Here is a 25,481-nt window from a genome sequence, read left to right on the forward strand (position 1 = left end):
CAGTAGAAGTTCCAACATGTCTTCCTTCATGAGACTCTGAGTCCCTTTTGCTAGAGTCTGGACAAACCCAGCAAGGAAGCCAATTTTGTGTCCCTGTGATGCAGAAGGATGTGGGAGGTGGATCTTAACTGGGCCAGGAAGTCACCTGGAATTGTAGAGATCGATGTAGTCTAAAGTTCAAGCGCAGAACAGAGCCAATGAAAGGAGCCAAAGGTTTGTACTAAAATAGCATAGCAAGATCAGCCATCCATCAGACCTACATGACTGGGGTAAGGACATAGTTAGAGGGAGGAGTAGGAATGGGGTCTGTCTTGTTCATCTTTGAATCCCCAGTGCTGAACATGTTGCTTGCTCAGGGAAGGCATGCAAGAAATGCCCTATATACAAGCCAAGAGTATAACCTCTCATTTACCTTTTACTCAAGACTGCATATTAACCAATGCTCTTTCATTTTCATTAGCTTATGCCATGAAGTAGTGTTTGGGATGACACACTAGACAGGAACATCCACCTATGTTAGTTTGGGGTACCTATAGAGGTAACCTGAAATAATAAATAAATAAGGAGGCAAGCCATTTTAATAATATTTTGTGATGTTTTGACTTAAGAATTCAAATGTTAGAAATCCTATAAAAAGGCTTTTAAAATTTCTTTAAGAATAATAATGTAGAGATTTAAAATATTCATCTACCAGACTGATTTGCTTTTCATCTATTTTTGTGGCTTGGGATAAAACTTCCAGTGACTAAATCACACAGATTCCAAAAATTCAGCTTCTTATATAATGTAGAGGGAATGAAGATAATATGCTCTGGAAAACTGTGTTGATTACAATGACAAAGACTAGGAGAATCGCCAAAACAGTATTTCAAATGTACATGATTTAATATCATAAATCATTCTAAATACATCTAAATACATATATATGTACAAGCTAAATTAGTACATTAAATATTAGTAGAGATCTGACAATTTTTGTAAATCACTAAAAGTTATGTATTCCAAGTATTCAAAACATTTTTTGTGTGTCATCTCTTTAAGAAATGGGAAATCTGCAGATTGATTTATATTTATTGAATGAAATAATAAATGAATGTATAAATATTTATTAAGGACTAAAACAATTAAATATTAGCATTAGAAATATGTATTTACTAATCAATTGACCAGATGTTGTTGGAGCTACTCTGTGCAAATCAATTAAATAGTCATCAGAATGGTTTGGTGCTAAAAGTCTACTTTCTACTGAAAAGTGAAATAAAACAGAAAATTTTTTAAACTTTTCACTATGAAAAATTTCAGACATACAGAAGAGTAGAAAAAAATAATATAATGAACACCTATATACTCTCCATCCAGATTCAAGAGTTAACGTTTCTCAAAGTTGCTTTATGTTTTTATGCAATTTTGACAAACCACCTTAAAGAGAACTACAGCTATTATAATGCTTTGCCCCTTAATACTTCAGCATGCATCACAAAGATTAAAACATTATGTGATGTAACTAAAAATATCTCTATCTTTCCTACTACAATTAATAATTCTTTAATAAGAATTTAATAAGAATAACAGGCTTTAACTGACAAAGATCAAAAAAGACAAAGAAGGGCATTACATAATTGTAAAGGGATCAGTGCAACAAGAAGAGCTAACTATCCTAAATATATATGCACCCAATACAGGAGCACCCAGATTAAAGCATAAAGCAAGTTCTTTGAGACCTACAAATATATATGGTCCACATTTGGATTTCCACAGTTGCTCAAAATTTGTCTTTCACCTGGTTTTTCACACAAAAATTAAAGAAAGAAAACAATTTGATGAAGGAACTCACACTGGATTTACTTGTCTCCCTTAAGTCCTCTCTTCCACCCTTCTTTTCTTTTATTAGACTTTTTTAAAAGACCAGGACAGTTGTCGTATAGAAAGTTCTACATTCTGGATTATCTGATTGTTTTCACATAAGGTCGTTTGCCATGTTCCTTTAGTCTAGTATTTCTTGTAAAATGGAAGTTAAACATAAGAGCTTGACTAAGTTCAGGTTAAATATTTCATAGGTTTGCTGTGTATTGAATATTACACATAACAGGAGTGTAGAGTGGCTGCTTATTCCAACATTTGTGATATAATTTGATCACATGGTTAAAGTAACGACCCCAAGTTTGTGATTAGGAAGTAAGCTGTGGGGTCATACTTTAGCAACTTGCAAACACTCTGTTCCTCATTAACTCTTCACCCAATGGTTTGAGTTTCTGTTGAGAACTTTTGCTTGAATCAATTATGTTACTATGGCTTGTAAAATAAAGTTTGCATTTTTGATTACCCTCTTCAATGATCAGTTTCTAATTTATTTACAATCTTAAATATGGCCTTTGGAATTCAAAGGGTTGAAAGTTCACAATTTTAAGTATCATAGTATATCTGTAACAGGAGAATGCTAACCTTGGATTTTCTTTTGTGTTTTCAGCAAAATGGGAAGCCACATTTTTATGATAAGCTCATTGTTGAATCGTTTGAGGAAGCACCTCTTCATGTTATGGTTTTCACTTACATGGGATATGGAATTGGAACCCTGTTTGGCTATCTCAGAGACTTTTTAAGAAACTGGGGAATAGAAAAATGCAACGCAGCTGTGGAACGAAAAGAACAAAAAGTACGTATGCGCACCTCCCTGGATCTTTGTCAATGCCTACTCCTCTCTAAAGTGTTCTCAGAAGTGGTGATGCAGGTGCAGATCCTAGAAAGCATGAGGTGCTCAGGAACTATTCAGGGCAAATTTCATTCATCTCCACCTCCTAAACCCCATTCCCCATGGGCTTATGGACCTGTTTTTACAAACATCTCATGGGCAACTACTATTTGCCACATACCGAACTAAGGCTTTTCCCATACCTTGTAATATTTAATTTTTGTAACAACCCCATGAGATAGATATTAAACTATAATTTTGAAGATAAAAACATCAAAATATAAAAGCAAGTGCTCCTGGGTGGGACTGTACTTTGGTCTTCTAGTTGTAAGTTGGGTATTATTTATGCTCTATCCTGAAAAGGAAAGTGCATTTGAGTGAACTGGGACATTTTTATTTCATCTAAATCTGATTTCTCACCTTTGACACTATTAATATTTTGAACCAATTTTTTGGGCATTGTAAGAATTTTAACAGCGTCTGAAAAATATAGCATTAAACCACTAAAGCTAAGGACCCTCATGAAGTCACTGCACCCTCCACTACCTCTACTGGAACAGGCACTGGTATCCACTGCTGAGAGACCCATAGACGGTTCACATCACAGGACTCTGTGGAGACAATCCCCAGTACCAACTTGGAGCCGGGTAGAGTCGGTGGGTGGCGAGACCCAGAAGAGACAACAATCACTGCAGTTCAGCTCACAGGAAGCCACATCCATAGGAAAAGGGGGAGAGTAATACATCAAGGGAACACCCAGAGGGACAAAAGAATCTGAACAACAGTCTTCAGACCTAGACTTTCCCAAATGAGAAGGAACCAGAAAACCAACCTTGGTAATATGACAAAACAAGGCTCTTCAACACCTCCCAGTAAATCACACTAGTTCACCAGCAATAGATCCAAACCAAGAAGAAATCCCTGATTTACCTGAAAAAGAATTCAGGAGGTTATTAAGCTAATCAGGGAGAGGCCAGAGAAAGGCAAAGCCCAATGCAAGAAAATCCAAAAAATGTTACAAGAAGTGAAGAGAGAAATATTCAAGGAGATAGATGGCTTAAAGTAAAAACAATCAAAAATTCAAGAAACTTTGGACACACTTTTAGAAATGCAAAATGCTCTGGAAAGTCTCAGCAATAGAATTGAACTAGTAGAAGAAAAAAATTCAGAGCTTAAAGACAAGGTCTTCAAATTAACCCAATTCAACAAAGACAAAGAAAAAATAATAAGAAAATATGAACAAAGCCTCCAAGAAGTCTGGGATTATGTTAAACAACCAAACCTAAGAATAATCAATGTTCCTGAGGAAGAAGAGAATTCTAAAAGCCTGGAAAACATATTTGGGGGAATAATCAAGGAAAACTTCCCTGGCCTTGCTAGAGACCTAGACATCCAAATACAAGAAGCACAAAGATCACCCAGGAAATTCATCACCAAAAGATCTTCACCTAGGCACATTGTCATCAGGTTATCCAAAGGAAAACCATTTTAAGAGCTGTGAGACAGAAGCACCAGGTAACTTATAAAGGAAAAATCTATCAGATTAATAGCAGATTTCTCAGCAGAAACCCTACAAGCTAAGACAGAATTGGGGCCCTATCTTCAGCCCCCTCAAACAAAATAATTATCAACCAAGAATTTTGTATACAGCGAAACTAAGCATCATATTTGAAGGAAAGATACAGTCATCTTCAGACAAATAAATGCTGAGATAATTCACACCAAGCCACCACTACAAGAACTGATAAAAGGAGCTCTAAATATTGAAACAAATCCTGGAAAACAGAGCTTCTTTAAAGCATAAATCACATGGGACCTATTAAAAAACACACACACACAAGTTAAAAAGCAAAAACAAAAAAGAAAAAACCCAAAGTACACAGACAACAATGAGCATGACGAATGTAATGATACCTCACATTTCAATACTAACATTGAATGTAAATGGCCTAAATGATCCACTTAAAAGATACAGAACCACAGAATGGGTAAGAACTCACCAACCAACTATCTGCTGCCTTCAGGAGACTCACTTAACACATAAGGACTCACATAAACTTAAAGTAAAGGGGTGGAAAGAGGCATTTCATGCAAATAAACACCAAAAGAGAGCAGGGGTAGCTATACTAATATCAGACTACTGTAAAGCAACAGTGGTTAAAAGGAACAAAGAGGGACATTATGTAATGGTAAAAGGCCTTGTCCAACAGGAAAATATCACAATCCTAAACATATATGCACCTAACACTGGAGATCCTAAATTTATAAAATGATTACTAACAGACCTAAGAAATGAGATAGACAGCAACACAATAATAGTGAGGGACTTCAGTACTCCACTGACAGCACTAGACAGGTCATCAAGAGAGAAAGTCAACAAAGAAACAATGGATTTAAACTATACCTTGGAACAAATGGACTTAATAGATATATACAGAACATTTCATCCAACAACCGCAGAATACACATTCTGTTCAACAGCACATGGAACTTTCTCCAAGATAGACCATATGACAGGCCATAAAATGAGACTCAATAAATTTAGGAAAATTGAAATAATATCAAGCACTCTCTCAGGCCACAGTGGAATAAAACTGGAAATCAACTCCAAAAGGAACCTTCGAAACCATGCAAATACATGGAAATTAAATAACCTGCTCCTGAATGAGCACTGGGTCAAAAATGAAATCAACATGGAAATTAAAAAATTCTTCGAAGTGACTGACAGTAATGACATAACTTATCAAAACCTAAGGCAGTGCTAAGAGAAAGTTCATAGCCCTAAACTCCTACATCAAAATGTCTGAAAATGCAAACCCAGCAGAAGAAAGGAAATAACCAGTGTGGCTGGCAAGATGGCCGAATAGGAACAGCTGTGGTGTGCAGCTCCCAGCAAGATCAATGTAGAAGGCATTTGATTTCTGCATTTCCAACTGAGGTACGGGGCTCATCTCACTGGGACTGGTTAGACGGTTGGTGCAGCCCACAGAGGGCAAGCCGAAGCAGGGTGCGGCATTGCCTCACCTGGGAAGCGCAAGGGGTTGGGGAACTCCCTCCCCTAGCCAAGGGAAGCCCTGAGGGACTGTGCCACGAGGAACAGTGCATTCTGGTCCAGATACTACACTTTTCCCACAGTCTTCACAGCCCGCAGACCAGGAGATTCCCTCAGGCGCCTACACCACCAGGACCCTGGGTTTCAAGCACAAAATTGGGCAGCCGTTTAGGCAGACACCAAGCTGGCTGCAGGAGTTTTTTTGTTGTTGTTTGGTTTTTTTCACACCCCAGTGGCACCTGGAACACTAGTGAGACAGAACCATTCACTCCCCTGGAAAGGGGGTTGAAGCCAGGGAACCAAGTGGTCTAATTCAGCGGATCCCACCCCCACGGAGCCCAGCAAGCTAAGATCCACTGGCTTGAAATTCTTGCTGCCAGCACAGCAGTCTGAAGTCAATCTGGGACACTCAAGCTCGGTAGCAGGAGGGGCATCCACCATTACTGAGGCTTGAGTAGGCTGTTTTCCCCTCACAATGTAAACAAAGCAGTGGGGAAGTTCAAATTAGGTGGAGTACACCACAGTTCCTCAAAGCCGCTGTAGCCAGACTGCCACTCTAGATTCCTCCTCTCTGGGCCTGGCATCTCGGGAAAGAAAGGCAGCAGCCCCAGTCAGGGGTTTATAGATGGAACTCCCCTCTCCCTGGGACAGAGCACCTGGGGGAAAGGGCAGCTGCAGGTGCAGCTTCAGCAGACTTAAACATTCTTGCCTGCTGGCTCTGAAGAGAGCAGCATATCTCCCAGCACAGCGCTCAAGCTCTGCTAAAGGACAGACTGGCTCCTCAAGTGGATCCCTGACCCCCATGCCTCCTGACTGGGAGCCACCTCCCAGCAGGGGTTGACAGACACCTCATACGGGAGAGCTCCGGCTGGCATCTGGTGGGTGGCCCTCTGGGATGAAGCTTCCAGAGGAAGGAACAGGCAGAATATTTCCTGTTCTGCAGCCTCCGCTGGTGATACCCAGGCAAACAGGGTCTGGAGTGGGCCTCCAGCAAACTGCAGCAGACCTGCAGCAGAGGGGCCTGACTGTTAGAAGGAAAACTAACAAAACAGAAAGGAATAGCGTCAACATCAACAAAAAGGACGTCCACACAAAAACCCCATTCGAAGGTCACCAACATAGAAGACCAAAGGTCGATAAATCCATAAAGATGAGGAAAAACCAGCACAAAAAAAAGGCTGAAAACCAGAATGCCTCTTCTCCTCCAAAGGATCACAACTCCTCGCCAGCAAGGGAACAAAACTGGACAGAGAATGAGTTTGATGAATTGACAGAAGTAGGCTTCAGAAGGTGGGAAATAACAAACTCCTCCAAGCTAAAGAAGCATGTTCTAACCCAATGCAAGGAAGCTAAGAACCTTGAAAAAGGTTAGACGAATTGCTAACTAGAATAACCAGTTTAGAGAAGAACATAAATGACCTGATGGAGCTGAAAAACACAGCACAAAAACTTCGTGAAGCATACACAAGTATCAATAGCCAAATTGATCAAGCGGAAGAAAGGATATCAGAGATTGAAGATCAACTTAATGAAATAAAGCGTGAAAACAAGATTAGGGAAAAAAAGAGTAAAAAGGAATGAACAAAGCCTCCAAGAAATATGGGACTATGTGAAAAGACCAAACCTACATTTGATTGATGTACCTGAAAGTGACAGGGAGAATGGAACCAAGTTGGAAAACACTCTTCAGGATATTATCCAGGAGAAAAATGTTTAACCTGATTTGGTGTTTAATGAAAACTTCTGGGTAAAAGAGAAAGTTAAATTGGGATCTAGACACTGATGAATAAATAGTAAGGCAAAGGGTGAATCAAGAGAGAAAAGGAATCTCTAAGAAGAGAGAATATGGTGCAAGATGGTCCAGAGGTTAGAGAAAGCATTGTGCATTCAAGGAACCACGGAATTCCAATGACCGAGTGTTGTGAATGAGAGTGGGAGTATGTGGGCAGAAAGACTGCTGAGAGGCAAGCAGGGGCCAGACTATAATGGGTTTTTTAATAAGCCATGGACATGTATTATAAGAACAATGGGAAAGTATTGAAGGACTTCAGGCAAAGGAATGCATACTTGTAGACAGAAAGATAATTCTGTCTACCCTATGAGAAATTGATTGCAGAAAGACAACAGAGAGATCAAAAAAGACATTAAGAGGTTGATGCAGATATACAGGTTTAAAAAAATCTAGGTGAGATGGTTGGCCTGGGACCAAGGTAGTGACAATAGGGGTGGTGACAAGAGAAAAGGCCAGGAGATGTTTAAGAGGTAGAGTTAGAGATGGTTGATTTGACCTAGGAAAATAGGGAGAAGGACAAATCAAAGACCACATCCAGGTTTATGACAGGTAGCAGAAGGTGGTGTCATTCACTGAGATGGGTAATAGAGAAGCAAGATCCAGTTGGAGGGAGAAAGTAGTCAACTCATTTTTTTACAAGTTGAGTTTGAAGAACTGGCAGCTAAACTTAAAGATCTGGACTTCTGGAAAAAGTCTCAGTGGGATACTGTAACATCTTCAGTTTATCTTCAGCATGTCAACAGGAATCAAAGCCAGGGAAGTAGACAAGATCTTCCAGGGTAAGTTCATGGAGAAAAAAGAGAAAGGATGAAAAGAAAGTGAAGAACTTCAGAAAATTTAATAGATTTCAGAGACAGAGTCCCAATTCAAGACGAAAAGCAAAGTGACAAGAAAAAAAGTTAACAGTAGTTTAGAAATGAGGTTATTTGTGCTTGAACTAGGAAAGAGGCAGATGGAAGGAAAAGGAAATTAATTATAGAGAATATTTAGGAGGTATCAATAAGTCTTGGTGGCTGAGTGTACAGAAGATAAGATAGAAGGAGGAAAATAGGGGAATCTCAAGTTCTAGTTTGGGCAGATATGTGGATAGCAACGTCACATCCATTACAATGAAATGGTTCTGTTGGCAAAATGGTGGTCACAGACAGCTTTGAGGTCATAAAGGTTCTTGAGTTATAAAGGATAAAGAAACAATTAAATCAAGCAGGAGACAACTCAGCATGCTTCCAGAGACGCAGGTTTCTCTGGTCCTAGTAGAGCTGACAATGTAACTGGGAAAATGGGATTTGAAGGGGAATTCTCCTTGGGCATTCTCACAGTGATCTCCATGGCCCCTACCCCCACCAGCTGCACTGTTCTAGAGGCTCTTATCACCAGTCTGCCTGCTCCCCAGGTACAAGTAACTAATGCATAATAAATCAGCACATTTCAGAGCACAGGGACAAAGGCTGAATCAAATGTAAATTTCTCAGGTGTGGCATTTCTTGGAAGGCTTAGGCTTCAGATCTACAATCTATTTTCTAACCTTTCAATGTGTATTTGCTCTATTAAACTAGCAGGTCTAATCTTCTTGTTTATCTAAAGCAATTTCTTACATTTTATCAGGAAAAAAAATACGCATGAAAAGTTGTTTCCTAGAAAGCCTACTCTGGGATGGGGGCCTGAATGCAGGAAGGTTATTGGGGTGTGCTCCTGGGATCAGCACCTGTGAGGCAGAGAAGGAAATGGCATGGCTCAGGAGGGAGGAGAGTTGGAGAGGAAAGAGGGGATGAAGTGAGTTGTGATGATGCAGACCCAGCAAAGGCCTCAACGAATCCCACAAGGAGTTCTGGAGATGAGAGGTCCTTTCAAGAGTCATCTGAGCTGGGGGAAGGGGGCTAGATCTTTTGACTCCTGCATTGATAGAAGCTGCCACCAGGGATCTTGGTGGAGGAAGATCCCTTCAGACCCAGGCAATCCTCATGGAGCTGTAAGCCTCCAATGCTCCTAGCAACTAGGGGAATGGATGCATCAGTTCTGAACGATGGGCTATGGACATCAAATGGCAGCCTGCACTTCAACACATGTCCCTGTTGCTACAAGAACTGCTCGAACCGCCCCACAGGAGAAATGCATTGCATTAAATAAATTAATGATTTACCTTTCTTTACAAAAATAAATGGTTTCCATCCTATCTGATCTCTGTCAGGTCCAGAGCAATAGTCAATAGGCTCATGTAGATAAATGTGCCTTTCACATGGCATACCTTTTATTATTTGTTCAATTTGAGTCCCGTTAGAGACTTACAGCATTTCAGAGTGACAGGTTCTAATTAACTGCAGTCACTATCTTTCTGATGGGACTTGATCTCCCAACCCTGTCCATAGACTGACGCTTTAACTTTTTTTTTTGAGACGGAGTCTCACTCTGTCACCCAGGCAGAGTAATGCAATCTTGGCTCACTGCAAACCTCCACCACCTGGGCTCAAGTGATCCTCCCACCTCAGCTTCCCAAGCGGCTGGGACCACAGGCATGTGCCACCACGCCTGGCTAATTTTTTATATTTTTGGTAAAGACAGGGTTTTGTCATGTTGCCTAGGCTGGTCTCAAACTCCTGACCTCAAGTGATCCATCCACTTTGGCCTCCCAAAGTGCCACCGCACCCAGCCCATCCTTAATCTTTTTTTTTTTTTTTTAAGACAGAGTCTCACTCTGTCAAACAGGATGGAGTGCAGTGGTGCAATCTTGGCTCACTGCAACCTCCACATCCCAGGTTCAGGTGATTCTCCTGCCTCAGCCTCTCGAGTAGATGGGACTACAGGCGTGCAACACTATGCCTGGCTAATTTTTGTATTTTTAGTACAGACAGGGTTTCACTATGTTGGCCAGGCTGGTCTTGAACTCCTGACCTCATTATCTGCCCGCCTCAGCCTCCCAAAGTGCTGGGATTACAGGCATGAGCCACCGCACCTGGCTCCCTTTAATCTTTTAATACCATCCCCAGTCCTTTACATCTGATAGTATTCTTGCTTTCTGTAAATAAGCTGTCTGATGCACATTTTGAATTCTCTTGCTCAAAACATGAAACATCCTATTTCCAGTGACACTTCATTCTTTTCAGCAGAAATGAGCATTATTCTATTCTAAAAGCTGGTTCCTAGGAGTGCAGAATACACTGCTCCACATGACAAGCCAGCCATGGGCAAAATGACACCAGAAAAGAGAATGCATTCATGAAGTGATGGTGGAAAATAAAAATTATGATTTTTTAAAAGATCATAAGTGAATGTTCTTATATCCACCTTTACTCATTTACTCTTCTTTCCTTTTCTTAATCAAATATAAGAATTTATTAATCCAATTTCACTATTTTCTCTTTCTCTGTGATGACTTGTCTCATACAGCCTTCCATTCAAATTAACGTGTTGTCCAAACTTATCTCTATTTAATTTCTCCTTCTTTTTATTTCCAACTCAAATATTCTAAAATTGGTTCCCAAACATAAGGGCTCTGATCATCCTCTTTATCTGAATCACTTGAGTATTAACTGAAAAGAATAGAAAAATCCAAACCTCCTTCCAAGACAGCACTAAAAAGCTCAAGTTAGACTCCACTAACAATCAGTAGATCTTAACAAAAAGGACAAGATGCAAAGTTAATATTTTGCTTAAATGTGACTCTTTAGTTTTGGGCCAAGAATATCTCTTTGTTTTAATAAAAGACAACTTTAGAGTTGAACCACAAGTTCTCAAAAGTCCCTAGGTAATTTATTTTTGCAATGATGTAACAGTCCAACTTTGCAAAATCCAGAAGAGAATGTCAGCAAATATAATCAATTAATGTCGAGCATCATCAGAGATTAGAAAATACTTCAAGTGCAGCCAATTCTACAGGTCCGCATTTCTCAAGTCTCTATGGTCCCAATATCAAACAAGTTCTGCAAAATCCGATATAACATGGCACCAATGGTAATTCTGTGTTCACATTAAATCCAGGTATTTCCTAGTACCCATACAAGTAAATCACAGACATTTCTGGCCCATCTTCAGAGATTTTTACTCCCACCAAAAACAAAGTGGGTTCAGCAAGCTGTAGCTGTAGAAAATTTTAGGACAAATATCTAAATGTTTGCATAAATTATAAATTGTTATTTTGCATCCACATTTTACATCCTGATACATTAACAGTATTAGCCCAGAGAAACTTTCTTCTGAAGGATGAGGTCCATTAAGGTGACTGGGTATGAGATACGGTCTTGTCCAAAACAGACAGCCCAGGCACTGGTCTTCCTGTTTGGACCTGCATAGATCCAAACCCAAAGTTTCATTGGGGTATCTCTAGGAATGTAATATATTAATAAGTATGCAGCTTATGGGATAGAAATATTAGACCAGTGCTTTGCAGACTTGGCTACCCATTGGAATCACTGAGAACCTTTAAAAGATACAAATACCTAGGCTTTTCCCACAGATATCCTGATTTAATTGCTTTGTGATGCAGCCTTGGTAGTGGGGGGTGGGGCAGGGGGGTGGGGCAGAGGGTAGGGCTGGTCAAACAAGCTTCCCAAGTGATTCTCATCCACATACAAAATTGCAAATCAGTGTTTTAGAGCAATGCTTCTCAAACTTCATCATGCACACAGATTATCTGGGGATCATGTTAAAATGCAGATTCTGCTTCAATGGTTTTGGGTGGGGCCAAGATTCCGTAGCTATAAACAAGCTCCCAGGTGAAGCCAATGCTGCTAGTCTAAGACCACATGTTGATCCTTCTGTAACCGAGCCCAGATTCATTCTGCTCATCACACGACTCCCAATAAGTTGGGAGACATGGAGTTGGAGCAAGGAAGGTGACCTTATTTCGAAGACCCAGCAAACCAAGAAGATGGTAAACTAATGTCCCAAAGAACCAACCGTCAACACAAATTTCAGTCTCTATGTTAAGGGCAGAGGGAAGACAAAGGGGCTCTATTCAAGAGGTGACCAAAGACCATGGACATCTGGGCACCAGCAAGGGTCTGTGGAGGTATGGAACATTTTGGCCTTGACCAGGTCACAATGCTCCTATAAATCTTTAACAAAACATAGTTGTTTACATATCTCCCCTTTAATCCCAGAGCTAAATTCAAAAAACTACATGACTGCTGTTTTTATGTTTTATTTCAGTGCCCTAAAATTATCCTAGCCTGTGTGCAGGAATGGGTAAAGGCTGCTTAAACAAAAATGGAATTTGCTGTGTTAGTTCTTTCGCTGTTTCACTGTTACGTCGCTAGTATTGCCTGAGAGCTTGCTAGAACTCTCAGACCCAGCCCAGCATCTTTAGTTTATCATGATCCTCAGGTGATACAGATACACATTAAAGTTTGAGAAGCACTGCTATTCTAAAGGTTCTCAATTTGCAATTTGGCTACCACCTGCATTCAGGTGCAGGCAGCGCCATCCCTTGAAACCTCCAGGTGTCTATCCCCTTTCACATGCACAGCTATCCTACTATCCCTTACAGGAAAGATGGTCTCAGCCCATCTGTGCTTTATTGTGGTAGACTTTGGCAATTAACGGTTACAGATCAACAGCTGATAATACCAGATCAATGCTTTACAACCTTGGCTGCACATTGTAGCTGTTCTGCCCCACACATTCATCATTACTAGCTTTCTGTCTCCAGTACTGCCTCCAATGTCTCTTTTATCACCCCCACAACCTCCACCCTTGGAGCCCTCAATCCCTTGATTTTAAGATCTTTTCATTCTCCTGTTATATTTCAGGTTCTCTTTTCCTTTCTTCTAACCATCTTAAATTCCATGGGCTTTGAAACGACCTCATCTTGATACCCACCCCCATGCCGACTGGTCGCCCTTCAAATTCAGCACCACTAGCCTCAAGATAGCCCTTGGTGCTGCCTGCCAATCACCCTGTTACTTAGGGCCTCTAGTCACTGACTGTTCTAAATGGCAACTTCGTACTTTCCCCTTTCCCCTCAAACCTGCAACATTTCTTGTACCTCCTGACTTTCAGCTAATAATCTTGCTTCTATCAACTACAGAAAAAAAATAAGCTTTTAAAGAATTAAAATTACTTTTATTTAGCAGTCTTCCTGAGGACTGTAGACTGAAGCCTAGAGCCTCACAGTAGCCCTTTAGACAGATCCTATCAGACTGCTCCAATGCAGCATTTCAGTTCACAGTTTATATACAGGTAGTAAAGATTCAGTATACGCAAAATCGCATCTAAGTTTGGGTGCAAGAGTACATCTGATTATAGTTTACAGAAGCATAACCACTAACCCCATCAGACATTAACTTATGTGTAGGAGAAGGCAAGAGCTAAAGTTATTTATTTATTTATTTATTTATTTATTTATTTATCTGGGGGATTGTCCTACTTTATTTATTTTTTAATTTTTTTTATTTGTATGAATTTAAGGGGTAAGAATGCAGTTTTGTTACATAGATATATTGTGTAGTGGTGAAGTATGGGCTTTTTGTATAACCATCACCTGAATAATGTGCATTGTACCCATTAAGTAATTTCTCATTCCCCTACCTCCTCCCACCCTCCCACCCTTCCAACTTTCCAGTGTCTCTTATTTTACTCTCTACATCCATGTGTGTGCATTAATTAGCTCCCACTTAGAAGTGAGAACATGTAGTATTTGACTTTCTGTGTCTGAGTTGTTTCACTTAAGATAACGGCCTACCATTGCATCCCTGTTGCTGCAAAAGACATAATTTCATTCTTTTTTGTGGCTGAATGGTATTCCATTGTGTGTGTGTGTGTGTGTGTGTATGCACACACCACATTTGCTTTATCCAATTGTCTGTTGATGGACTGTTAGGTTGATTTCACATCTTTGCTGTTTTCAACGGTGCTACAATAAATATATATCTTTCTGATATAATAATTCCTTTTCCTTCGAGTAAATACGCAGTAGTGGGATTGCTGGATCAAATGATAATTCTATTTTCAGTTCTTTGAGAAATCTCCATACTGTTTTCCATAGAAGTTGTACTAATTTAATTCCCACCAACAGTGTATAAGCATCCTTTTCTCTCCACAATCTTGCCAACATCTGTTATTGTTTTGGCTTTATAATAATAGACATTCTGAAGTAATTTATCTTTTGAGGAATACCGTGACTCAGGGAAGAGACGTGGGGGGCATATGCTCTACCTTGTTTTGTCTTCGAAGCATCTTTCTAGAAAGCTGCATATCATCACAGAGTCAGGGGCCTTGTGAAATTATTCAGGCAAGCAGAAATGAGGAAAAAACAGCTTCTAATATTTGTTACTTTGTCTCACACTTCCTATTTCATTGAGAAAATAGAAAAAGGTCAGCCCATCCACCTGCCCCCTCCACCACCTACCTGCTATTGTGCTCATATACTTGGCCTTCCACCTGCCACCATGGGGCAGGTGTCTGGGTTCCTATCGAGGCCACCTGTGCACTAGCTCACAGTCATCAGCAGTCATTCAGCCTTGACACATCCAAAACTGTGGGTTGAGTTTCCCCTCCAAACCTGTTCTTTTCACAATCTCCAGGTAAGTAAATGGCAACTCCACCAGTCCAGGTGCTCTGGACAAAACCTCTGAGTCAGCTTTGACTCAGCTCTTTCCTTTGTACCCAAAGTCAAATCTGTAGGCCAATACTGTCAGTTCTGTGTTCCAAATACACTGTATTTGTTATCAGACTCTTCTTACCACCCCTGCTGCTACAAGCTTTGTCCAAACCACCATCTCCTCTCACCTCAGATGTACCCTGCTTCCACCCTTGAACCCAACAGTCTCTTCTCCACTAACAAGCAATGTGATGTTTAAAATCCGAAGTCAGGTCACAGCACATGTCTGGCCAGAACCCTTTAACATCTTCCCATCTCCTTCCAAGCAGAGCTGCCAGAGACTCTGTAGAACGCAGCCTCTCTTATGTCTCTAACTTCATCCCTTCTCCTCCTCTTCACTCCCAAGCACTGCTTCAGATACTAGGACCTCCTTGCTCTTCCTCAGACACTACCCACACGTGCCTGCCTCAGGTAATTTCCACTTACATAGCCCTCTGCCTGGAATGGCCCTCCCTAGGGTATCTGCATATCTCACTCTTTGACTCAGTTATCACCAAGAAACCAATAGCTTTAAATGCAGCCAGAATCACTGGCCAACACAATCCCCCATCTCCCCCACCAGGCTTGGATCTAAATATCTTCTGGCTAAAAAGCAAGAAGGGGTGAAAGTTGTCCACAATTGTATCTGGCAGAGCATGTGCCATAGGCTAAGAAGGCAACCCCAAAATACCAAAGGCCGAGAAATATTTTGCTAAATAAGATCACTGGTAAAATCAGATCATAGTCTCCCACAGTGAATACTCAACAGAGACCAACATCTCTTTGTAGATATATATGTACAAGATATATATTTTTATTTGTATAATACAGAAACATATATATTTACACACACACATATCACTTGCACAAAGCCAGTATGTGAATGAGTGGGTTAAGACAAGCCCGAATGAAAAGCCACTTCTTAAACTAATGTTTTCGTCTTTTTCCTTTTTATTATGGAATTAGTGCACTAAAGCAAGCACTATTTTATCTTTGTGCACGCATTTTTTCTGTCTCTTCTGTGCACTTAACTACACTTATGTTCGTGTGTACTTACTCTGTCCTTTATGGGATCACATCATACATCTTGTGTGACTTGTTTTTTTCCCCTAACTCTGGCTTTGAAGATATTTACATGCCAATACAGAACTACTTCATTCCTTTTACTAGCTGCACGATATTCCATAATATCCCATGATACTCCATATATGGGAATGCCATAATATACTTATTCCCATTTTTATTTTCATAAATAACTTGTCCATGATCAGTATATGCATTTATTCTAGGATAATTCCTAGAAGTGGCTTTCTGAGTCCAAGGCATGCACAGTTTAACTTCTGAGACATACTGCCAATTTGCCTTTCAAAAATGCTTGCCTAGACCAACTCCAGTGAACAGTATCTAACAATGCATGCTTCCTTGCCAGCACTTGGTAGATTGATTATTATCAACATTTAAAAATTGTTTTGCTAATCTGATGGGTGAACATTATTTATTTTTGTCTTAATTTGCATTTTCCTGATTAATAGTATGAGTGCACTTCTTTAAATATACTTTTTAGTTCTTCACACTTAACTCTTCTCAGACTGGCATTTCCTATCCTTTGCTCATAATTTTATTAAACTTTTTGAAAATTGATTTAGAGGAACTCTATGTGCTCTTATATCAATAATTTTTCCATTAAGTGTATTTTAAATATTTCTCCAATTCTGTTTCTTGGCTCTTAACTTTATTTGCATTATATTTAGCCGCACATAAATGTGGAAACATTTATGTTTTCATTGTTGTTATTAGTTTTGATGTTAGTTTTCTTTTTTTCTCTTTGGGAAGGGGTGTTAGTCGTGTTTATAAAATGTTCCTACAGTTTCATTCAGAACTTTTGTGATTTGGGCTTTTATTTTAAACATTTGGTCCATAAATCTATTCATCCATCTAGTTTATTTCTATGTGTTGTCTGAGATAAAGGACTATTTTTTAAAATTTTTTTATTTTATTTATTTATTTATTTTTATTTTTATTTTTTTTTTTGAGACAGGGTCTCACTCTGTCTCCCAGGCTGGAGTGCAGTGGTGTGCTGTCAGCTCACTGCAAACCTTCTCCCCATGGGTTCAAGTGATTCTAGTGCCTCAGCCACCAGAGTAGCTGGGATTACAGGTGCCCGCCACCACACCCACTTAATTTGTGTGTGTTTAGTGGAGACGGAGTTTTCTCCATGTTGACCAGGCTGGTTTTGAACTCCTGGCCTCAAGTGATCCGCCCGCCTCAGCCTCCCAAAATGCTGGGATTACAGGCATGAGCCGCCGCACCTGATCAATTTTTTTAAAGATATTTCTAATAATTTCTCCAGTATCATTAATTAAATAGTTCTTTTCTTTTCTTTTTCTTTTTCTTCTTTTTTTTTGATGGAGTCTTGCTCTTTCGCCCAGGCTGGAGTGCAGTGGTGCGATTTTGGCTCACTGCAACCTCTGCCTTGTGGGTTCAAGTGATTCTCCTGCCTCAGCCTTCCGAGTAGCTAGGATTACAGGCATGAGCCACCGCACCTGGCCAATTTTTTTAAACGATATTTCTAATAATTTCCCCAGTATCATTAATTAAATAGTTCTTTTTCTTCTTTTTCCTTTTCTTTTTTTTTTAGACAGTGTCTTGCTCTGTCGCCCAGGTTGCGCGATCTTGTCTCCTAGGTTGGAACGATTCTCCTGCCTCAACCCCCCGAGTAGCTGAAATTACAGGCATGCGCGCCACCGCACCGGGCTAATTTTTGTATTTTAGTATAGACGAGGTTTCACCATCTTGGCCACGCTACTCTCAAACTCCTGACCTCAAGCGATCCGCCTGCCTCAGCCTCTCCAAGTGCTGGGATTACAGGCCAGGTGTGAGCCACAGAGCACGGCTAAATGGTTCATTTTTAACTCAGTTATATGAAATGTTGACCTATTTTCCTATTATTTGGGTAACTCTACAAGTTTTTAGATAATTCTTTAAGATTTTCTTTCTGTGTATACTTTAGAATTAGCTTGTGAGGTATAGAATTTGGAAAAAACTGGCCATTTTCATTAAATCTATAGGTTATCTTTGGCAAATGTGATGTCTTCATAGCAGTCTTCCTGTTCAGAAATCTGTCTCTCCATTTCTTTACGTATTTCTTATGTTCTTTAGTAACAATTTATAATTTTCTTTATAAAAGTCTTACCATTTTCTCTTACGGGACACAATTTTTAATCATGACATAATTTGAATATTATCTTTTTCCCATACCATTTTCTAGTTAGCTATTGATAACATATAGCAAAGCAATTGTTATTTTTATATTCTAACCTCAAATGCTACCACCTTAATAAATTCACTCCTTCACAGTGTCTCAGACAGTTGCATTGGAATTTCTTGGAATTTTTCATGGGTGACATGAAAAACTGTACATATATTATCTTTGGGGTTTGTTATTACAATAAACTTATTAATTGTCATATTTAACTCCTCTAAACTTACTTTTTTCTCTACTGAACTTTTTAAAATAAATGTATATTAATGCCTTTCACTGTGATTGTAAATTTGTTAGAGTTTTTTTTTTCCCTAAAGTGTTTCTGTGTAACTATCAGATACATAAAAGTCCTTGGCTCTAATAGTTCTTGGTGAATTTTTCCTTTTATTATGCTTTTTACCTTATATTTTAGTTTACCTTCTATTATTATGTACCTTTTTTTCTTCAATAGCCATCTCTTTCTTTTATCTTCAGCATTTCCGGAAAATGTATGTCTCTTATAAGCAACAAATAGATTGAAATACAAAAAAAAGTTGTATTTTAATAATGTATTCTATTAACACTTATTTAAACCATATGAAATTGCTGTTTTGATAGGTTAAAAATGGTCAAACATTGGCCGGGCGCGGTGGCTCACGCCTGTAATCCCAGCACTTTGGGAGTCCGAGGTGGGCGGATCACGAGGTCAGGAGATCGAGACCACGGTGAAACCCCATCTCTACTAAAAATACAAAAAATTAGCCGGGCGCAGTGGCGGGCGCCTGTAGTCCCAGCTACTCGGGAGGCTGAGGCAGGAGAATGGCGTGAACCCGGGAGGCGGAGCTTGCAGTGAGCCGAGATTGCACCACTGCACTCCAGCCTGGGCGACAGAGCGAGACTCCGTCTCAAAAAAAAAAAAAAAAAAAAAAGGTCAAACATTGGCAATTCCATATGGTTAAACGTATTATAATACTGTAATTACATATTTATACTGATTCCTGCCATATTTGTTTTACATTCATATCTTCTATTTTTATTTTTTATTTTAAATACTTCTCCTTTTATACTTAGTACAGTTGTTTTTCTTTTAACATATATGCATTTTTTACTTCTCCTTTTTTAAAAACTTCAAGCTTTTTAAAAATTCTAAATATTTATAGTGTACAATATGATGCTTTGATATACATATACATTGTGAAATAATTATAACTATCAAGCTAATAACATATCCGTCATTTCACATAGTTACCATTTTCTTCCTTCCTTTTTTTGGTGAGAACATTTAGGATCTACTTTCTTATTAATTTCAAGTATACAATATATTATTAACTATAGTCACCATGCTGTACATTAGGTCTCCAGAAATTATTCATACTACATAATTGCAATGTTGTACCCTTTGACAAGTATCCCCCTATTTTCACCATGCCCCCAGGCCTGGCAACCACCATTCTACTCTCTGCTCCTATGATTTCAATGTTTTTAGATTTCACATGTAAGTGAGATCATATGGTATTTGTCTTTCTTATTTCCCTTAGTATAAAGTCCTCCAGGTGCATCCATGTTGTTGCAAGTGTCCTCTTTTAAGCCTGAAGGGTATTCCATTGTGTATGTGTACCATATTTCTTTATCCATTCATCTATGATGGACACTTGGGTTGTTTACATATCTTGTCTATTGTGAGTAATGCTGCAATAAACACAGGAGTGCAAATATCTCTTGGAGATAGTGACGTCATTTACTTTGGATATACACCGAGAAGTGAGATTGCTAGATCATATGGTAGTTCCATTTTTAAATTTTTTTGGAACCTCCATATTGTTTTTCATAACGGCTTCATCAATTTACCTTCCCACCATCAGTGAACAAGAGTTCTCTTTTCTCCATGTCCTTGCCAACACTTGTTATCTGTTGTCTTTTTAATAACGTCCATTCTCACAGATAAGAGGTGATTTCTCATTGTGGTTTTCATTTGCATTTCCCTGATGATTTGTGACACTGACCTATTTTTAATATACCTGTTGGTCATTTGTATGTCTTTTTTGAGAAATATCTGTTTGGGTCTCTTGCCCATTTTTTAATCAAGTTTTTGTTTGTTTGTTTGTTTGTTTGTTTTGCTACTGAATTGTTTGGATTCCTTATGTATTCTGAGTAATAACACCTTATAAGATATATGGTTTGCAAATATTTTCTCCCATTCTGTAGGTTGCCTCTTCACTCTGTTTATTATTTCCTTTGTTGTGAAGAAACTTTTTAGTTTGATGCAATTCCATTTTTTTGGTTTTTTGTTTTGTTTTGTTTTGTTTTTGTTGCCTGTGTTTTGAGATCATAGCAAAAAATTCACTGCCCAGATCAATGTCAAGATTTTTCCCTAAGTTTCTTTCTAATAGTTTCACATAGTTACCTTTTTCTTCCTTCCTTTTTTTGGTGAGAACATTTAGGATCTACTTTCTGATTAATTTCAAGTATACAATATATTATTAACTATAGTCACCATGCTGTACATTAGGTCTCCAAAACTTATGCGTACTACATAATTGAAACGTTGTACCCTTTGACCAGTATCCCCCTATTTTCACCATGCCCCCAGGCCTGGCAACCACCATTCTACTCTGCTGCTATGATTTCAACGTTTTTAGATTTCACATGTAAGTGAGATCATATGCAGTAGTGTTTCTTTCTAATAGTGTTACAGTTTCAGGTCTTACATTTAAGTATTTAATCCATTTTGAGTGCATTTTTATATATAGTATGAGAAAATAATCCAATTTCATTATTCTGCATATGTATATCCAATTTTTCCAACACCATGTATTGAAAAGGGTCTCCTTTCCCCATTGTGTGTTTTTGGCTCCTTTGTCAAAGATCCATTAGTGTGAATGCATGAATTTATTCCTGGGCTCTCTATTCTGTTCCATTGGCCTATGTGTCTATTTCTATGCCAGTACCATGCTGTTTTGATTACTGTACCTTTGTAGTATATTTCAAAATCAGGTAGTGCATTCTCAATTATTACAGAAAAAGCCTGTGGGTGTTAACCTTATGACTCCTTGTATATACTGAAAAATGTGTGTATTTGTTTTTATTTGGTTGCTGACTTGGAAGAGTACAGAATTTTAAGTTCAAGTTTTAAGCAATCTGATTATTTTCTTCTGTGAAGTGTGAAACTTTATTTGCTTTAATAAGTACCTGATGAACTCTTTATATCTTAAAATTCAAATCTTTCCTCATCTCTAGAAATTTCTCCCTTCTCTTCCTTCTTACACTTTGCCTTCTTTCCCTCCTCCTTCTCTTCCTTTCCTCATTAATCTCCTTCTTTCAATCTTGCCATGTATATTAGAGAGATGTTTGTTCTTCTGAATCTGCCCTATATATATCTCTTGACTTTCCCTTTGTATTTTCTTTTCTTTGTCCTTTTCACTGTCTTATGAAAAAAATCATCAATATATTCTAGCTTATTAATTTGCCTTTTTGTCATGGTCATTATTTTTTGAACTGTTTATCCTTTAAATGGGCGCATTGTTCTGTTATGTTTATATAAAAATGTCACTTCTACATACATATATGTATATATATGTGTGTGTGTGTATATAGATATATATATATATTCATGTTCACCTATCTTGAGTGACTGTAGAAGTGGAACAGGATGAGTTTCCAGGGCCAGTAGATTGTCTTCTTGTTATGTGGGCTCTGCATTTCTCTACATTGGGGCATTGCTCTTCCCTCTTCTTCCTGTTGCCCGCCACAAACGTTTGTCCTGTGGCCAATATTATCACTTCTTATTTATTAGCCCAGTAGAAAGAGGATGAAGGGATCTACCCTCACCTTGAATGTCAGCTTGTTATAGCTCTTCACTCTCAACTTGAAGCTGACTTTATTAGCTTACATCCATGCCAGTCTTCTCTGCAAATATTTGGACCCATGGTTTCCTGTGGTTTAATTTCCCCAGTGATCAGATCTTACTTATGTCTGTCTTTGTGATTCTTCTGCATTTCTGATTCATTGATGACACTCTTGATGGTCTTTCTAGGCATTTACAACTTTATTTTGTTTCTTAAATATCTATTTTTTATTGTTTTTCCATGGAACTTTTAGAAGAGTGGTAGGATTCATATAAGTACTGAGTCTGCCATCTTTATTCAATATCTCTATCTAATTCTTTAAGAATAAAATTTAAATTTAGCCATCTTTAAGTTAGGTTCTTATACTTCAAAGAACTACTGTAAATACAGTTACCCTTATCAACAAAAAGGAAAATATAAGCATATTTTGTTATTATCCCAAGTTCTGCCTTAGAAACAGCTGGCTCTCGAAAGGACAATTATATAAAATACAGTATTCGGTGAGAACTGAAGTGTCAATGTAGATGCAAATGAATAACATTGTGTTTGATAAAGATTCTTTCTCACTCTACAAGAGATATGCTTCCAAATTTGGTAATAGTTTTAACAATGAGCTATGGATATGCTCTTTTCACTTTCATACAAGCATCAAGCCTTGTAGCAGGATTTTTTGGAAAAAGCATGGTTTGGGAACTGGAAATATTAATAATTCCCATTTTGTCCAATCAAGTTTTCTGACTTTCCATCAACTTATCTATAAAAGTTTGATAGAAATATCTATAACACTTGGAAAATTATAAATTATCGTACAAATATAAGATTGAAAAATAAAGATTATGACATTGCAGAAGAAACAATGCTATTTTTGTAGGTCTTTTTAGGTTTAACTCATTTCTTTCTACACTCCATTCTCCAAAATGATTGTGTCCTTATGGCCTGGTATTTTCTATCGTATCTAGCCATTTGTATAGAAAGCAAAATAAAGATGGTAAGCCAAATGACAAATTAAGTCTATAGATAAATAAAGATATATCCTATTGCAATGCTTTTGTTTTTGAAATATCAAGTCCAGCTTCATTTTCTGGTTTAGTTAAAAATGCTGTGGGAAGCTTCTCTGGGACTAGAGGACATTGACCTTTGGAAGGCGTTGGCTGCTCCTGAAGAAAGCTCCTGGCTGTTTAAAGGAATGGGGTGGAGTGGAAATACACACAGACAGGAAACCTCACAGGTGGGGAGAAGAGGGCCACGCCCAAAAGCAAGTCAGTTCATTCACCGATCAGATCTTTAATTCTAAGTAGGTCTCCAAACTCAACAGGCCCTCTCAGAAACATGTAGGTTACTGACCTTGTGTATCAGATCTGGGTTAATGTTTATGTCATGCACAAAGAAATAACTCTGAGTACTTTAAAAAAAACAAACAAACACTAGCCCTTCCTTTTTGCAGGGGGGTTGCAAGTACTTAATTTATACAATTTCCATTAAGCATGAAGATTATTCCCTAGAAGGAAGTCTTTTCTGACCCTGAAGAATATATTAGAATCCCTGTATCTTGCCCTCAAAGCATTTATCTCAGTGAAGAGCCAGCTGTCCATTTCTACATAGGTACAAATTCTGAATCCCTGAGTCAGGAGGTAGAGAGGTTAGACAGGATGAAGTATTTTCCGACCTTCTCTTAGGTGGCCATGACAATGCATCTTCATGTGGCATGGGCTGGGAAGCCATGGGCTGTTTTTTCAAGCCAACGCCAAGTTCCCTATGACTAAAGGACACTCCTACTATATATAGTCTGGCAACCTGCTGGCCCTAGTTTTCCATATCATGGGCCAGGGATTTGTCATCACTGGTGTTTTGGAGGGAAGCTAGGTATGACCGAAATCACTCTGAAGTCACTGTCTAGGGGAGTGGGTGAGGTCCGAGGCTGACCAGAGTTCAAGTCATGCACCTTTCTGGGCCTGATTCTCCTCATGGGCCGAGTGGGTGTTTGAGCTCTAAAACAGCAGTCCCCGATCTTTTTGGCACCAGGGACTGCTTTTGAGGAAGACAATTTTTCCACCAAAAGCCAGGTGGGGTGAAGGGGTATAGTTTCAGGATGAAACTGTTCCACCTCAGATCATTAGGCATTAGATTCTCATAAGGATCACAAAACCTAGACCCCTCCCATGCACAGTTCACAATAGGATTTGCACTCCTATGAGAATCTCATGCCACTGCTGATCTGACAGGAGGTGGAGCTCGGAGCCCAGGTGGTAATGCTCGCTAACCCGCTGCTCACCTCCTGCTGTGTGGCCTGGTTCCTAACAGGCCACAGACTGGTACCTGTCTGCAGCCCAGGGCTTGGGGACCCCTGCTCTGTGATTGTTGTGGCCCCTCTAGCCCTGGTGCCCTGTGCATCTTGTAGTTCCAAATCTGAAATTAATTTTAATTTTATAGACAGAATACTTTGATTCTTGTCTCCTCTCCAAAACCAACTGCTACTTTATTTTGGGTAAGATTCCTCATAAAACCTAAAATTATAATTCTCTTCAGAGTCCAGAAATATTACTTACACACCTACTTCTCTCTTTTCTCATGATAGGATGAGTTTATAGATTATTATTTCAAATAAGACTTTTAAAATTATAAATAGAGAAACACAACATTTGGGGATATAGAATAATTCACAAAGCAGTAAACAGTCTGAAAAAAGTGTATTGAATCGAAGAAGAAATAGTTTGAGAATGAGTTTTCTAGAATTATATAATCTCGTAGCCTCAAAAATATGTCTCTTTCCCTGTGAGAAAGACATATAAAGAGTATAATTGATTATCAGAAACTTGGAGCTTTAAATCATAACAAAACCTACATCACAGCTACTTAAAGAAAATGCATTCAAGGTGAGACTTTTAAATGTAGAATTGCCCAACCATCCTTCAAATTCAGACAGTATATGCTTATGAACATTCTTTCCTACAAAAAAAAAGTATACTTTTTCCCCAAGAAATGATGCTGTTGTCACCAAGGACCAAAGGATGAAGTGACAGAACGATCTGTGGCTTGGGTGTAGCCATCTGCCATCAAAACCTGCCTATTCTCCATATTATATTCTGCAATGAACCAGTGCAGAGAATGAGTGGGCAAAGCAGTAGCATACGGTCATCCACAAAGGCACTCCCCATGGTCTCCTTGTTCCTTGAGGAAATCAGCTTCATTTAATAAGGGAAAGGAGAGCCAAGTGCTCCAAAGCATAGGCGGGAGAATGAGAAGGCTCACTCCCAATTATTCAGTGACCCCTCATTACCTGCAGGATAAA

General features: G+C 38.9%; 1 protein-coding gene across 3 annotated transcripts in view; it reads left to right on the forward strand.

Moving 5' to 3' along the window:
• Positions 1-25,481, forward strand: part of SPTLC3 (serine palmitoyltransferase long chain base subunit 3) — a 158,568-nt gene that overhangs the window by 37,518 nt on the left and 95,569 nt on the right. For all 3 annotated transcript variants that reach the window (XM_004061820.5, XM_055373525.2, XM_055373526.2), the window contains one exon: positions 2,468-2,653. In XM_004061820.5, the coding sequence (XP_004061868.3) occupies positions 2,468-2,653 (186 nt within the window). The remainder of the gene's footprint in view (positions 1-2,467; positions 2,654-25,481) is intronic.

This window comes from Gorilla gorilla, chromosome 21, assembly GCF_029281585.2.
Source record: "Gorilla gorilla gorilla isolate KB3781 chromosome 21, NHGRI_mGorGor1-v2.1_pri, whole genome shotgun sequence".
In the NCBI taxonomy this organism is placed as follows: domain Eukaryota; kingdom Metazoa; phylum Chordata; class Mammalia; order Primates; family Hominidae; genus Gorilla; species Gorilla gorilla.